Here is a 17968-nt window from a genome sequence, read left to right as displayed (position 1 = left end):
GCCGTTGGCTCTACCACGTCACAGGGGAGGGCGGGCGTGGTCGACACCATCCGGACAGTCACCCACCTGCAGCAGTCGCCCGACAGCGAAAAGGGCGACAGCGGCTCCGTTTTCGCCGACATAGGCGACGGGCAGCCGTCCAGGTCGCTGTCCTCGTCCATGTAGCAAAGCGGCGCCAAATGAGCGCCCTTCGTCATCTCCTCGGGCGCAAACTCCAACTCGCTGCCTTCCATGATGGCGCTGGACGACTTCGGCAGGCTTGACGAGGTTGACGACCGGGAGAAGGGCAGGAGGAGGCGCAGGAAGTTGGCGCTGGGCGAGGGGTGGGGGTGGTCAGGAGCAGGAGGGGGAGGAGGAGGAGGAGGAGGAGGGGGAGGAGGGGGGGGGACGGAAGGGCCTAGCATGTACTTGTAGTTGTTAGTGAAAGAAGGGACCAGGTGGGGGTGCGCCGAGAAAACCCGACTCGGGTCGGGAGCGCCGGAGTCCGCCGCCCGCGTTTGGGAGCCGCCCCGAGGCTGGGCGGCGTCCCCGGCCTTGGTCTCCAGCTCCCCCTCGGAGCAGGTGCGGTCGATAAAATTCAGGCCGCGGTAGAGGCCGTCCACGCGCTGGCCCACGTCGTTGAGCGATGCGGAGAAACGGAGCGGGCCGTGGGGCTGCCGGCCGGGGGGGCGCGGCGCGCCGGCCAGGGCGGGCCGCAGCAGGGAGAGCCAATCCCGCTGTTTGGAGGCGGGCGGCGAGTCGGCGCAGACGGCCGTCACCGTGACGCCGCCGCGACCTTCCGAGATTTTACCGTTAGGGGCCAAGAGAACCACCGCGGTCTGCTTCTGACGCTCCTCATCTGCACTGCTCGTGTGTGCGCGTGTTGAATGTAAATGTAGTGTGACACATAGTGGGGAAGGACAGCAGGAAAAGGGGGAACGGGAAAGGCAAAAAAAAAAAGAAAAGAGAAAAAATGGACATTTGAGAGAAATAAAAAGGTTTGGGGGTACTGACAATGAAAACGTGTGGCACTGAATGACCCATTTTATGGGGGGTGGGGGGGAAAAAAATTGCGGCACACGCATGGATTATGGATCTTAATTTGACCTCGAAACTTTTGCATGCACATGTCCGGCTGCTCAATGTTTCTTCCAACAGATTAGCAGAGCAGTTTTTAGGTGTAATAACAGACTTGACCACTAGACGTTCACATTAAGTCACAAAAGTGTCTTTCAGGTGAAATAAGAAGCAGATGAAATGTTCACCGCATTCCAATGCTCAGTTGCCTGACGGGTTTGCTTAGCCATGTTATCAGAAAATTTCAGCACGAGTCGCCACGACAACACAAACTGCACGTTTTCCCCGCAAGAACCGTTGACATTTCGTTTGAAGTGCATGAAGAGTTGCGAAATGTGCGTCCTCATCGCGGCTCAGCTTCAGAAAGCAGGTCAGCCGTGATTGGTCGTTACCTGAGCCCTGAGTAGGGGTGTGAAAAAAAACTCGATTTGCCAATATATCGCAATTTTCGTCCGCCAAATATAATATCGATTTTTCAACTTCTAATATCGATTTAATGATGGCAGTGTGCAACACTCCATTTTCCTTTTTTTTTTTTCTCAGAGAAAATGTGCAAAAACACAAATAGGATGTTTTGCAGCAAATAGTTTTGACTTAATTTGTCCTCTGATCTATATCTTCCGATTAACATATTCAGAAACTTAATTTCTCATCTCTACATGTAATTTTGATATTAACTGGGTGCAATATCACGATATCGCAATATCGTGATAATATCGCAGCGTGACCCAAGTATCGTGATACGTATTGTATTGCGACAGCCTTGCCAAGACTCACCCCTAGCCCTGAGTAGTTGTGCTGTCATTTTCAGTCGCCAGATGTGACAAAATGGCCGCCCCCAGAGACGGCTAAAAACGAGCGAATCAACTCTTCTTCCACAAAGGCAAAATTGATCAAAAATGCCTTCTTTCAACTCGTGGGCTTGCATGGAAAATGTTGACTATTTTTACAAATGTGTCTGATGGAATTAGAGAAGCAGCTGCTGTGATCGCGATCGCTTTCGAGATTCAATTCCTTGACAAATAACAGCAAAAGGCACTGAAACATCAAACCGCTGGACGTGCATTCAAAATTTGAGAGGTTCGTTCACCCAGAAAGGTTATCGTGAATTTTAGGTTCGGCCGGAAATTTCATCTGAAGCCGAACACCCCAAACATTTGGGCGACGGCGTATCAGTATCGAAACCGAACGTGCGGCGAGTTTTGTACCTGCAGATGTCTTGGCTGGAGGGAGAAACGGACGTTCTGGAGAAGCTGCACGGAGCGTTGACCGAAGTCGGACTGCCGGCCTGAAAGAAACAACAAGGCGCGCTTCGGCTTTAAATGTGGAGTCAGCAACGCGTATGCAAAGGCAGCGGATGAATTATTCACACTGACTTTCATCTGCTACTGTATATAAATACAAAGCCGAAGGATTCATGAATAATACAAGAAATAATATACCATAAATAAATCGGCGCCCATTCCGTTCCCGTCGCCATTTGGACGGATAGTGACTAATCTGTCGGCCAATCAACAAGGACCAACGAGCGCGTCAGACTCCGCCCTCAGCTATCGGAGCAGCACAGGCCCGCAAGGTTTCCAAGTTATGATGAGGTCACTGATACACTTGTGGTTTTTAGTGGGTTGTTTTCATACAAAGATTCATTTTACAAACACGGGCTGCAATTATGACGCTTGTAGAACTGAAGCTTCAACCTCAACAGTTTCAGGGCTCCAGACTAACTTTTTTTTTTTTTTTTTTTTTTTTTTAAACAGAGCACAGTGAGCCCTAACGTGAAATTTTAGGGGTTTGTTTTTCTTTGCCTTAAACATCTCATGATGCTGGCTACCTCTGCTAAAATCAACTACATCCTTTTAAACAAGTTATTCAATTCCATCCGTAAGATGAAAATACAAATATATTTAATATTTGAATCACTTTTTTTGTGTTAGAGAAAAAAAAAAAACATTAACTCATTCACTGGCCTTTACGTATTCATTTGTCTGTTCACAGTGTAGCCATTCAATCCCAGGAACTTGTATTTTTTTCAAAATTTTTCAAACGTTAGGCCTAAAAGAGGGTCTGAAAATGTCTGGCAGTGAATGAGTTAAAGGCCGTTATTTTAGGAACGTGACGTATGATTGATAAATACTTCAACTTGAAACGCAGACACCGTGCGTCAACTCTGAAACGTGTGGATCCGTGCGATGACCCCCCCAGCCCCGCCTCTTTCCCCACATTAGCCAATCACAGTGCTCATTTTCCCCACTCGCGCCGCCACTGCTCTCCAAACACACCAAAGCCGCCGCCTCCTTGTTTGCCATTCGTTGCTTTCCTTCTTGTTCACGAGCTAATGTCAGTTGGCAAAGCAACTCGGGGAATTGAGAAATACTCCCGACTTAGCGGATGCAAACATAATATCCAAAAGTGGGCCCCCCGATCATTTCAGCGCGAAACTAATTAGCTATTGATTTCATCTCCAACCCCGCCGACATTTTATAGCCGGCGGCCTTACGCTGATCAATAGATTGGCTGTGATGTCATGCAATCTGCCCTTCAGCCTGCCCGCCAATGACATCCTTTCACATTTACTCATTATGTCCACTTCATAACCCCGCGGATGGCTCGGCATTGGGAGATTGTTGTCACGTGTAAGATGCAGCCGGTACTTGCCAGAAATTGCTGCATCTCCTATTTTTGTATTGATTCCTACCATATAACACAAAAATTGCCATGTCCTGGACAGCTTTGCCTCCTGGGTAAGATCAGCCATGGGAAAGGAGATTGTTGTCACGTGTAGGACACACCCAGTAAGTTACAAATTCCTGCAGCTACTTTAATGTTGCTGTATGCCCCTCCAAAGCCTCTCCGAACGCTACGTCATTCCTAAATCGACTGTGTAATATTGCCACATTGAAGGTGCAGCCGGTACTTGCCAGAAATTCCTTGGGCATTCTCTGTCTGGACCACTATGTCCATCATTATGTCCATTTCCTAACAAACTTCACACCCTGCGGACAGCTGGGCATTGGAGATAAGATCCACCACACAAATGGGAGATTGTTGTTATGTGTAGGATGCAGTCAGTACTCGCCACAAATTTCTTCAGGTGCTTTACAGTTGCAGTGGGCTTCTTCACAGTCCCTCCAAGAAACATGTTCATCATTTAATGTTATATTTGTCTTGACTTCTACTCCATGACACAAAGTCCACATCCATTGGACATCGGCGATTGCTGTAAAGTGTAGGACGTAACCACTACTTGCGGCACTAAGTTCCTGCAGCTCTTAATGTTCCTGTAGGTCCCTTTACAGGCTCCCCAAACACGAGGTTCTTCAATAAATTTCATTTTTTTTGTTTTTACTTTTTTTGAACACTCCGTAATCAAACGAGATTGCTGTCACATGTAGGACACAGACGGTACTTGCCAAAAATTCCAGTAGTTTCTTTCTTGTTACTTTAGGCCTTTTGCCAAACCGCTATGTTCTTCATGAAATCCAGTTACGTTTATTTCCACTCCTTAAAATAGTAAGTCATACATAACCTCATTTATGGAGATTGTGTGTCCAACAAAGTACTTTCCAGAAATTCCTGCAGCTCCTTTAAATTGGCTGTGTTTATTTGTAGTGTATAATACAAATTTTACAATAATCAGGGGCTCTGAGATATGTCAATTTAAACAAATGGAGATTGCTGTCATGTGTAAAATCGCAGGCAGTTACTTGCCAGAAATTCCTGACCGTCATGTGTTAAGTCACAGGCAGTTACTTGCCAGAAATTCCTGACACTCCTTTAAAGTGTCTGTAGGCCTCTCTGAAAACTATCAACTGGTGTATTTCTCACAAAGTCCTTTATTTGCGGTGTATAAAACAAATTTCTCTGTGGACGTCGGCCGTTTTGAGATATGTCAATTTATGCAAATGGCGATTAATACAAACGGTCACAGGCGGTTACTTGCCCAAAATGACAACAGCTCCTTCGTTTCTGCCGGCTTCTTCCCAGCTAGCTGCCAGTTATTTTCCTCATTAGCATCCTCTATTTGTTTATTTCCAGTCCATAAGGCAAAGTTCACATCCCGTGGACGTCTGGGCCCCCGCGGAGGTGGGGGGGGGGGAGCTCAGTCACGCAAATGGCCGTTGCGCAACGCCGGCTATATTTAACGACGCAGGCGGACGCGACACGCCGCTTGAAACGAGTACCTGACCCGTTGGCGTCGGCTGGAAACGCATCAAACATGCAGACGGGTCGCCATGGCGTCGGACGCCGCGGGAAGGCCGTGGCAAGCCGTTTGAGCGCTTATTCGATATTCTTCCAGTTTAAGGTCCCTGTTCTGGTCAGGCACGGGACGCCGTGTTGATTATGACAGCGTGTCTCCTCGCAGGTGGCTTTAGGACCCATTTGCGGCTGTTGCTTTAATGAATATCTCCCAATTAATTAATGAGCATGATGGCATTACGCAACATGTCATCAGCCCTTCCAGGGGGGGGGGGGGATCCAGGCAGATGCCACCTGCTTGACGACGGCTGTCGCCACGTTGTACGGTTTGGTAATGAACGGAATAAGACGTGGCACTTTTGACACGTTCCTTGAAAGCGCGGCGACGCTTTAACGAGACGAGAAGCCATTTTGATTTGGTTGGCCGGCCATTAACGTGCCATTCGGGAGCCCTAAAATCAGTATCCTGCAAATCAGCTTTGACAAAAAGTGGTAACAATCACGACAACAATAACACATTCGCAAACAAGTTATTCATTTATCCGGGTCGGATTGACTTTGTTGTAATTCCACACTTGTTCCGAAACAAACATTTGACTGGCTTGACTCGGGAGTTCCGTATCGTGGGCAGAACAGCCGAAAAACCTATCGCGGTCCGCACAAAACTCATTCGGAGAGCCACCGCCAGATGTTTGGCCGGAAGCTCAACACCAGCCTACAGAGCGGCGGCTGGCCCGCTTTGACTTCATGACCAGTGTAATACTTTAATTCCAGCACTCCTTGCCCATCCCAAACAAGTACACACACACAAACGTCTGGCACTGTTCTCAACGCCGGGACCGGGCTACAGATAAGCTTCCTGACCTAGCAGAGCGCCGAGGAAAAGGGGAGAGCCTCACACGTCTACACTCTGGTAACAACGATGCTAATTGACATAAGCCTGTCTATGGCGATTCCCATTGTCTTTAGCATTAAGCTAGTAGAACTTTGTTTGGTAACATTTCAATCACATGTTGTGTATTTAAAGCAACGCTGTTGTCATATGGCAGTTTTTGTTGATTATGGCGGCGCCACGTGGACAAAAGCGGTAGTGTTTTGACAAAGGTCAACCACATTTTCCAGAGCGTAGTGTCGTGAAATCCTGAGCTCTCGCTGGCCTGCAAGTTGGACTGAATTACATTTAAATTTCCAGTGGCTGTGTGAAAAATGAATAGTGATGAGGATATGAATCTAATTTTGTTTAAACAATACTTTGTTTTTTTTGTTTGTTTTGGGGCTTCTGCCATGACACCAGTAATAGCGCGTAGACGTTCGAATCGACTTTCGTCCTTATAGCGAAAAGGAGGAAGTGAGTAAGCCGTAAAGCAAATCAGTATTTTTTTTTTGTGTGCCAGGGTTGCTCCCATCCTCCTCAAAGTTGCTTAGTGCCAGTAAAAACGATACAGACCTTCCCAGGGCATGACAAAAGTCCAGTTCAAGTACTTGTAAGTCAATGTTTCATCAAACAGAGTTGTGGAATTTTTTTATTGAGGTTGAATTCTTGACCTAGTGCTGCTTTAAGCAAACATACTGTAACTTAGCCTTAAAGTAAAAAAACATCTCCTTGAATATTCCACTGGCGTAGCCGCTTTAGAGTGCCTAGTTGTTGGCCATGAGTGCTCGCACGTTACGCAGAAAAAGGTGGAAGAGTCTGACTTCACAGACAGCATGTGGATGGATGCTTTGGGCTGGCGTGTTCCCTTTCGAGCGCCCCGTCGTCAGCTCTGAGTGTGCGCATGTCACAAAAAGAAAGGAGGAGGAGCAATGGGGGAGGGGGGGGGTTGACCTGTCCGCCAGAGTGCGGACGGTGGCTTCAAACTGGCGTGCCAGCTTTAGAGCGCCTCGTTGTCATGCCACCATCCAGCTATGAACTGAGATACATTATTTACTACTTGCATTTTTCAGAGAGAAAATAAAAGAGGCTCAAGACGATTCACCAGTGCAGCTCATTCCGCAGCCTGTCAAAAGTGACCTTTTCCATACTCGCCACCGAGAACAATATCATTTAGGCGAGCGCCATTTCTCCATAGAGATGGAAAAAGCAGCTGAATGGCAGATGTGTGCCGCGGTTATGATCAATAACTGTCAAATTGGAGAAGCAATGCTCATATTTCAAGCTCATTGTCACGTTACACACAATTTAGCCTGAGGAACCGAGATCAAGGTTGCACATTGGCCGTTCTTGTCCGTGTTTGTACAAAACGTGTGCGTGCGGCAAGGTTAGAAGCGTTAGCGAAAATGAGCAAAATATATATTGAAAAAAAACATTTTCGTTAAATAAAATTAAAAAAACAAGGGTGCTTTTCTAAATAAAAAAAAAGAAAGAAAAGAAACTCAATTTTACACTAACTGGCAACTAAAATTAAAATTATTGCAAAAATGTCCTTCGTTTTCGTCTTTTGTCACTTAATTTCCAAAATGAGCACTTTAAATTTAAATCTTCGGCCAAACGCAAGAAAGAAGTTCCACCAGTCGTTTCTATCTTGCACTCCACTAATACTCAATATATATGAAAACTACAACTAATACTAAAGCTAATAAAAAACAAAACACCACATTTTCAAAAAAATACAAACTAATAAACCCACTCCCAAATCAAATTAAAACTGAATTTAATGATTGAATTTGAATGTTTTCCCCTGTAATTATATTCTGAAACCTACGAAAAACTCAGCCCTTTGTGACAGAAAAAGTGTCTGAAAGTCACCAAAATCGCACGCGCCGCCATTAAAGTAAAACGCAACCATTAAAAGCGATCACGTGGGCCGCGGTAGCGGCATGCGCTCGCGTTTTAAAAGTCGGGAGCCGCTCGTGGCTGACACGTTGCCGCCGAGCGCTAAGTGACCCTGACATGTCTCCGCGCGAGTAAAAAGGTTGATCCTCTTAGGAGGCTCAGGAGGATTGCGAGGGAGGGGAAGGGAAGAGGAAAGAAAATAGACCGAGGTCACATGGGGGGAGGAGAGGTGTGTACGCTGAGGTGGAAAATGCAAGGTATTAAAAAATTTTTTTTAAAAAAAAGTAAAAATAGACGCCTCCCCCTTTGCACATCAGGAAAATAAAATGGGAAGCCCCTATACATACTTCGCTATTCCTCATACACAAAGATTACATAAAACTTCACCAGCAGCACTCATTTGAACTCTCTTGCTTAAACAAATCAACAGCGCCAAAGCACGGAGACATTCATTGAAAGCACCAAGTGTTTTCCAGAAGTTACTGATTGCTAAAATGACCTGACAGGACGGGAGTTGTTGTTGCTTTTGCCCCATTTCAAATGCCCGCGAATGCATTTTGTTGTCGGTATTTGTGCTGCGCTTACCTTTGATATATTGCTGGATCTGCTCGCCGAGTGACCCAGAGGTTTTTCATTCTGAAAAAAAGAGAGAGAAAAAACCCCCCAGCTCGAGTCAGCAACAGCATTCTCAACATAAGGCGCTTTTATCAAGTGTGACAATTCGGTCTTAACTGAAAATGTGAAAGAAAATATTGGGCAGCGCGGTGAACAAGTGCTTAGCATGTCTGCCTCACTGTCCAGTCGATACACCCAATCTTGGGTTCGAGTTTGCGTGAAAATGGATGCACTGCGGTGTATAATAAAGTGTTGTTGGAAGCTGGAGCAGAGCACTAATATGTTTCCATAAAACTCTCAGTTGGCGTCTTCATTTGGAAAATCAAGATGGATGGTCTGGCCCAAGCTGCTGGTATACAGCGAGCCAAACTATGGTGGGGAGGAACTAAGTACAAATACTTTGTTACAGCAGTCATGCACTCGATACATTGGCAAAAAGTAGCCGACAGTGGTGGGACGTGATTACGTACAAATATCGAGAAGATTATCAGTCTTCAAAAGAGCTCGCTTATGAGCTGATCATTTGAATCAGGCGCGTTGGAGGAAGGAAACATGTAACACATGCTGGATAGCAGTTTTACACAATCAGGATTTTGGAGACGATCACAGATGAGCGAGTTTAATTAAAAAAAAAAAAAAGAAAAAAAAAAAAAAAGGTAACCGATCACCAATCCGATCAGTAGATTGGCCCAATTTATTTAAACTTGTTTATTTACCGTACAGCCGACCCCCACCATTCGCAGGGGATAGGGACCAGACCAGCCCACAATCAGATAAAATTTGGAATAATTGACATTCATTGAAGAAAAATGATTAACAATCAAACCCTAAAAAATGTCCCCAAAATGCTGATAAAGTTTCATACATGGAGAACTGAGGCAAAGTCAACCTTATCGACAGTGAGGCAAATGTACTAACAACTTGTTCTGCTGTGTGCTGCTGCCCAAAATTTGTCTCTGTCCCCGCCCCCCCCCCCCAAAAAAAACCGAATCATTTAACTCATTCACTGCCAGACATTTTTAGACCCTCTTTTACCCTAACGTTTGAAAAAAAATAATCCTGGGATTGAATGGCTGAACTGTGAAAAGACAAATAAATATGTCAATGGCAGTGAATGAGTTAAATAAACTGGGCAACAACAAAAAAAAGAGAAAAAATCCGACTGTATATGGTGAGAAATTTTGGATTATGGCAGCAGAGAACGTCCCTGGAATATTCTGTAATTCCTTATTTTCCATATCCAATCGATGATGTCATCGATCGCTCTGTCAATTATGCCATTGCAACCGATCATCAATTTTGCAGAAAATGCGACATATCTGCCGATGCAAGTCATCAGAAGTCTTTGTACTTTTATTAAGTACGGAAGTACATGGCGAGTGGAGGAGAACACTGGCAGCGTAGTCAAATTGTGTTTTGGAGGCGGTAATGATCCTCAATTCCCCGCTGATGAAGAACCGCCGCTGGTGCTGCTGCGGGGTGCTGCGCCGCATGTAGCCTTGGCGTTATAAAGAGCCTCGCGCGGCTCCTTAATGACAAGTCAATCGCGGTTACATAATGTGCAGCGAGTTCACACGTGCTTCCAAAGGGCTTTGCATACAAACAAATCTTGACCAGGGCATATTCGCCTCTGCGGATGCACGGCGCGGCACGTGCAACTGAAATGGAGGAAGGCGTCAATTGGGGGGGGGGGGGGGGGGTGCTAACTTTTATTGTACAAATGCGTTTAAAAAAAATGAATAAATAAAAATACTAACAAGAAATGTTTTTTGTCAATAGTTTTTTTTATCCCCTCCACGCGCTTATTCAGTGTAAACGTACCAAACAACACTTAAGAACTCGTTCTCACTCCTTTGCACAGCTCTCCAAATAAAGTGTGCTAGCTTCAAGGGGTTTATTTGTCACTCCCATTTTCAAGTTTACTGTACAACTGACACATTAAACAAAAACAAAAAACAACTCAACCTTATTGAAACACCAAAATGATCAACCAAATAACGTAATTTTGTTGAACGAAAGCTTGCTAGCTTAATGCTAACATACAATGCTGAACACCTCAGATGGGCTAACAAATATTAGCATGTCTGTTACGACCATTAAAACCCTTTAAACTTCCACTAAAATTAGCAATGGCATCTCTTAAAAGACAACAAAACATGGAATGAAAAACGATTTCTAAACTGCCCACATTGATCTTCTCATGACTCGTCATTTGCTCCATTAAAGTGAAGACAGTTTGAAACCAGGCGTTCCGCATTTATTGTGTCTTAGGTCATCCTCATAGAACAGGACGCAGCGGAATCGTACTCTCTTCAACACGTGTGATGTTAATTTAAATCCCATTTTTAATACAAACATCACTGTGCACACAGCTAGCCAAACAAAGACACAATGTTCGAACCAATGACTAAGCCTAAAGCCATGTTTCTCCGGTGTTGAAGTCCAACAATGACATCAGAGTAAGAAGTTGCCGGCTGTAAAATTGTGAGCCGTGTCTTTTTTATTTACATTCCACTTAATTGGTCTGGAAAATTCCGAGGTCAAGCCTCGTAAGCCCGGCGGGATATCTCTGAATGTCTAAGCAGTCTTCGAATGCAACATGTAGTGGACTTCAGTGAGCTCATCCATTTGTCATTATTTTGATACATCTTGAATTATGATAGCCCATAAATGGAGAATTCACCTCTTGACAGTCTTTCTTATGACCGTTCTTAGAAGGTCCGCGAAAAAGCCATTTTCACAGAAGATGGGATAGTAAAGAACAGAACAAATTACTGATGGTTGTCCATAATCCTGAGCTCTTGGACAAATACGCAGTAAAGCCCAGACGGAGACTTTCTGAGAAGCCCCCCGCCCCAAAAAAGTGACCTTCTGTAAACAGCAGCAAGGATTAGACAAAAGACGAGGAATCACACGGATCAATCCGGTGTCATCTAAGGCGGAATTAAAAGTGAAAATGGGACGTGGGTTGTTTGCGGACTATGTCTTACTGAAAATTGCGTGACAGTGGCAGACAGCCCGCGAAGCCACTAAGTTCATCTCCGTTGGGACAAAGGCTCAGCATTCTTCCATTAAAAAAAAACAAAACAAAAAACATTGCGACGTCTGTCGCTGGGTGCGTCATCCACTTAAAGGAGACTTTCAGTATGATGCCATTTTTCCACAAATCAAAACATTCCCCAGGTATCTTGATGAAGGACACTAACCAAAACACACCACGGATAAATAAATATGGCACATATCGGTCCCTCTAAACAACAGCTTGGCAAATGGTGGACAATTCCCAAAAAAGAGGCTTCAAACTATTTCATGCTAGACCCAGTTGAAGTTTACAGTCAAATTGAACATAAAACAAAGAATTACATCTTGCGTAAACAAACACAAAGGGCATAGACTTTGCCTGAGGAAAAGAACGCTTAGCTGAATGCTAAGAAACAATGGAAAACGTCACTCACATGCTAACAGTTGGCATTGATAGAACAGCAAATGCGGTGGACACTGAACAGTCACTAATATAATAAAACATAATACTGCATAGTGATAAACTTTACACCATCTTATATCATTAAGTAAGTTGATATTCAAGTCAATTTAATACGCTAGCTATCAAAACCTGATAGCCGTCAGCTAACGCTAATTGGGCAGCTAACACTAACTGGGCAGCTAACGCTAATTGGGCAGCCAACAACACCGCAGCTCTGCTTAGCCTTGGCTTTGACATGATAGTGAGTCCTTATGATCCACCGATGTAAAAATAGGACCAAACATTGAACATGCTTGCTTCAGAAGACATTTTATAAAATATGCACTGGTTCAGGGAAATCAAAGTGGATTCATTTCCTGTACTGTAGTTCCTGTTCTGGGTCACGAGTTGTGGAATCACATTCAAATAAAGCCACCAAACAAATAAATACCACACGCTAATCAACGTGCAGTCAAATCAAATCAAATTTTCACTGAAAAGAATGCCGATGATGATGGTTATCAGAGATCAGAAGTGAGCCGGCGGGCGTGGGGCAAATTCAATTGGAGGAGAACACGGCAAAGTGGGACATGTAGCCTCTCTCATCTCGTCATGTCGATTTCTCCGTAAATTCATTACCTCGGTGAGCTGTTTTCAAGCGAGGCTCGGTTTGTCGAGAATGGACGCTCTGTGACAGCTTCAAGTCAATCAAATTCCCACATAATTTGGAGATAATGTCTGTTGGTAACAGACTCCATCCCAGCCGTAACCCGAATGAGGACAAGTGCCATAGAAAATACTTGCTTAGCATTTCCTGTATTTTTTTAGGCACAGTCATTGTGACACAGCGAGACCTATAAATAAGCTAACCTGTCTTTTTTTTTTTTTTTTAATGGACCAACTGATTATGTCGTCGACAAGATTCCACTCCAAACTTCACCGGCACAAAGCCGCGGATATAATGTCGAACAAAGGAAGACGGTGAAGTAAACACCATAGTGTTCGTCGTTCCTTCCTCATTCGAGCCCATGCTGAGTATTATCGAACAACCCAGACAAACAGTCTTGCTGCAGTTTCCTGTCCTCCCGTTGTTAGTCTCTCCGGGATGAAAAGCAGAACGACACGATTGAGTGGCTGCAGGCCAGAAGAGCAGACACACATGGGACGTTTTAAATATGCAGGTTAACAGATATCAGACGTTCGAGCATGGCGAACAGTCTGAGCCATTCAGAGAAAAAGACCCCAACTGGGACTGAGTCATATCCCTTTCAAGGTTTTTTTTTTTTTTTTTTTTTTTGTCTTTTTCCCCAAATTAGTTTTCCCTGCCTGGATTGCCGGGATAGTGGGGGGATTAGACCATAGGATACCGTTGTTGTTTTTTTAACTGATGACTCTTGCTGACTCGTCAACTAAAAGAGCAGCATCAAACCGGGTATGTCTTGGCGCACGTTGAAAACTGGTTGAAAGCGTTTGTGGCGAAATTCACCAGCACTTGCAAACGCGAAATTTAGGTGGTGTCGCGTCACCGACAGCCAACAGTCGTCAAGAATATACTGACGCCGCACGCAGCACAATCACAAAGAGACACACACAGCGAAGTGATACAAAAACAATGTGGGACAATATCGTTGCCGTCTGTGAACACCACGCGATAAACTGCATCGCCGAGGAGCAGGCTTGGAAAATGGGATCTGGTGAGTGTACTGACTTGTTTACAGCTGTTGAATTGATAACCAAGAGAGCATTTAGCAGCCAAAGTAATAACACAACCACCGGTCACTAGAGGGAGTAGCGGTTCAAACCCTTTTTTTTTCCTGTCGGAGTAGAAAGGGGAGGCACAGGTTTAAGATTTTTTTTAAGACATTTTCAAGGGCCATCGATCTAATTGATGACTTTATATACAAAAAAAAAAACCTAGCATTATACTTAGGAAAAAAAAAAAAGACGAATCATAAAAAGCCTTCATTTCGGCAAAATCTAATTTACGGCTTTTTAAGGAAGTCAGAATCCTCTCTAAATGGAAGCCTCTTGACGTGAGTAGATAACTCCCTCCTGGCCAGCGTATATGCGGAAATACTGTAATTACATCAGGACGTCAACAGTGCCCAGCCCTCAATCCTTGCTTCTGGTCTAACTAGAGACTGTGACAGCATCTAATATGACAGCGGCAGCCTACTATCTCAATCTATCTCAATTAACACTGAGGGGCCTGCCAATGACAAATAAAATGTGATGCTAACTAAGATAGGAAGCGTTCCGGGACTACTTCATTGACTGTACTTGGTCGTCGCGCCCTTACTCACAACACGGCTCATTATTTATGACTTTTGCCAAGAAGTCGAGCCACAGATAATCCGTTAATTAGCTCTGTTATTAGTTCGTGCACCCTCGCTGCCCTGGTGATACGATCGCTCAATTACACGCTAGCAAAGAGAGCGAGAGAAGGGATGCTTACATAATGAAGAACGGAGGGGAAGGAGTCAACTGTTGACCGCATACAAATAGTGTCAAGTCTTAAAATTCAATTTTTAAATAGGGAGATTCATATTCAAAACACCAAACAGGCGCTTAGTAGCTCCGAGCACTTAGCGCTTACTTAAGATTAGTGTGACTTGCGCTAGCAAGTCCCTGTTGGGAACATTAAAAAAGCCAGAGAACATCTGAAACAAGCAATATGTTCTGTCAAATAATTTAAGCCACGTGATTCACAAACTTTTTACACAAAGTGCCACCTCACAAGATATTTGGAGCTCTCCAAGTAGCATCATAAAGAACCGCCATTAAAATACAGTAACATAGCATGCTAAGTATGCGTAAGGCAGAGGCAGACCTGCGTTGCAAATGAGAATCTGTTCCCACTGCCTTACCTGGACAAATGCGGTTAAATAAAATCAATAAAATTCCTAAAAAAAAAAAAAAAAAAAATTATTATTGTAAGCCATTGTAACGTGATGTACCGTTTGAACATAAAAAAAAAAAAAAGTCAATACAACTGAAATCTACTCAAAAAAGCAACTGATTTAAAAAACAAGATTCACTCTTCATGTTTGATCACTTTGCTAGTTTTAAATGTAAATTTTATTTGTATTTAATTCAGCCATTCCTTCGCATATCACTAAAGTACTCATACCACGCGTTTGAAAAATCACCGACTTACGACTGAGAAAGCTCTACTGAAAAACGACGACAAGCAATTATTGGTACCCTTGTGCTGAACAAAAAACCTACAGTGGTCACTGAAATAGCATGAAAGTGAAACATGGAGGAGGCTGGTCTGTTATTTGGGGCTGCTTGCACTACATTTGGCACAACGTGTTTGAAGTATCCGAGGTATTCTGGGAGCAAATGTGCTGGCCACTGGTTCAACATTTCTCATTAGCAAGTCTCGCTGGGCTTTAAAGAAATGCTTGAACTGCAGCGGTTGTCTCAAAATGGTGTGCAATATAATGTGAACTTATGAGCACCGTCATTTTTGTCCAGGCCAGTTTCGTTCACTTGAACAAAAAATGTTACGTTTGGCCGTGTGAAACAATGATTTTTATTTATGACTTTTGTCAGTTTTAAGTTATTCCAGTGACCGCGGTGGGTTTTTCTTTGACGCTGAAATTTAGTTGTAGCACAAAACCAAAGCAATGCCTGATTTTCATTAGTTCTGTATTTTCGAAAAAGTATTATGACTTTTGTCAGTTTCAAGTTAAGTCAGCGTTCATTGTGGTTTCTTTCTTTAACCAAACAGTATCAACAACTGTCTGTCTGTCAAAATCATCACATTTAGGACTGAGCATCACATTGACGACGTCAATTATGGGTTTATAGTATTAATTCCAGATGGCAGTACTCAAGAAAAACACAATTTTCTTCCCTGGATGTGTTGTTCCCTTGTTCCTCCTCAAAATTTGCCAAGACAAAAAAAACTGAACTAAAGATCAGTCTGTTACCCCAGTCTGTCATCTGTTACAGTAGGGCTTTGCATTTGTCCACATTTCCATGAAAGACAATTCATTTTTTATTTTTTGCCCGATAAATGTTTAACTCATTCACTGCCATTGATGCATTTATTTGTCTTTTGTCCAGCCATTCAATCCCAGGAATTTATTTACATTTTTTTTTTCCCCAAACGTTAGGGTAGAAGAGGGTCTGAAAATGTCTGGCAGTGAATGAGTTAATTAGACTTTATTTAAGTGTAGGCCTAACCGATAAGATCAAAACATTCATGTGTAATAAATCTTGTATTTTTTATTGCAACACAGATTTTTTATTACTTGTATTTGTTAAAAAAATACATGGAAAGAGTACCTTGAAAAAAAAAAATCGCACATTAAATCGCTATCGCAATATTCAGGGCGAAAACAAACATCCAAAATTGTAAAGTCAATTCATCAGTTCAACCTGTAATTCAAGCACAATAAAAAGCTTTATTACTTGTATTTGTTAAAAAAAAACACACATGGAAAAGGGACCTTGAAAAAAATAATCGCACATTAAATCGCAATCGCAATATTGCGGAGAAAACAAAAATCCAAAATAGTGAAGTCGATCAGTTCAACTTGTAATTCAAGCACAATAAAAAGCACTGCAAGCATAAGATGTTTTGAAAATACTGTACGTGTTGTGGTGTTAAAATTATTAGCAAATGACTGAATATGCCTATAAAAGACAATTCCGATTCAAAAAATGGATTGATCACGATGCTCAGTCTTTCCCAGTCTTCCTCACTCCTCCTTTCAACAGGTTTTAAGCTGCGCCATGTGACTGACTTAATCTCCGTCTCCTCCCCAGCTGTGGATTTGACACAAAGCTGTGATTTGGTGCGTCGGTCCATGATGCAATACGCTAAGCCGGGAGCCAAAATATAGTTCAAATCACATCGGCTGAGTTCATTTGGACGTGTATCTGATTTACCATTTTTCCAATGAATAGACAGCAATAAACGTGTAACTAGTTGCAATAACTGCTCTTAGGATGCTCTTTTTTTATTTCTTTTATTTGAACACATGAGAGTGCATTATACTGGTTTGCATTCATCTCAATAGAGAGAGCAAACATGTCATATACTTAACCACTTACTGTGGCTCCGTAACTCCACAACCTCGTTACCCAAACAAAGGATGAATTATGTTGTTTTTTTTTTTTCATCATTTCTGCAGACCTCTTCTAAAGGACACCATCAGCTCAACTCATAACCACTCACCTTGCTTTAAGTTTTTTTTCTCCCCCCCACACTTCAAAATAGTAGAAACCGTGAAAACCAAGCCTCCTTCCATTCATCAGACGGAAGGTTAACAAACCAAAACACTGAACGAGGAAAAGGATCCTCTATTTGGCCGCGAAGGGACACATTTATTTGGTGAGTCCGACGAGCATCTGCAGCAAAGTGGAGACTGGGGCATAATATGCTAGCGCCCGGAGCAAAGGTATAAAAATTAGATCATCTAACTTAAACTGAATTAGCATTTATTATTGGAATGCCTGCTGCGCAAGCCGTTACCAGTGGTGGGAACTGAAAATTAAGTCTCATTGAACACATCAACCGGGACACTCATAAAAACAATAGTAGTAGTGTAAAAACAACAATGGAGAAGAACAAATGAATTCTGCCCTGAGTTCCCATTGCAGCAAAGTGGAGACTGCGGCGCGCACAAAGTAGAGCAAAAGGCTAAGCTAATGTTAGCATGCATGTTTATTTCTGTCAATTCCTGCCGCATACTGCTTAGAAACCCAGCTCAGCATCTACCGGAAACATAACGAGTCTTGGAAAAGGGGCCCCGAGATAGTACCCTGTGCACCCTCACTCACCGGTGCACCCCACCCTCGCATTGACCTGAACAAAGAAGGGGGGGGGTGGCGGGGGGTTGAGGTCACGG

The 17968-nt window shown here is 43.5% G+C and overlaps 1 protein-coding gene across 5 annotated transcripts in view; it reads right to left on the bottom strand.

Annotated features, from left to right (window-relative positions):
• marchf8 (membrane-associated ring finger (C3HC4) 8) overlaps positions 1 to 17968 on the bottom strand; it is a 59816-nt gene that overhangs the window by 7697 nt on the left and 34151 nt on the right. For all 5 annotated transcript variants that reach the window (XM_086044388.1, XM_086044387.1, XM_086044385.1 and 2 more), the window contains 3 exons: positions 8612 to 8662; positions 2265 to 2344; positions 67 to 843 (listed from right to left, as the gene is read on the bottom strand). In XM_086044388.1, the coding sequence (XP_085900514.1) occupies positions 67 to 843; positions 2265 to 2344; positions 8612 to 8662 (908 nt within the window). The remainder of the gene's footprint in view (positions 1 to 66; positions 844 to 2264; positions 2345 to 8611; positions 8663 to 17968) is intronic.

Source organism: Filicampus tigris, chromosome 11 (assembly GCF_054856515.1).
Source record: "Filicampus tigris isolate MCC_2025a chromosome 11, RoL_Ftig_1.0, whole genome shotgun sequence".
NCBI classification, from domain to species: Eukaryota; Metazoa; Chordata; class Actinopteri; order Syngnathiformes; family Syngnathidae; genus Filicampus; species Filicampus tigris.
This window is presented reverse-complemented; position numbering and strand designations above follow the sequence as displayed.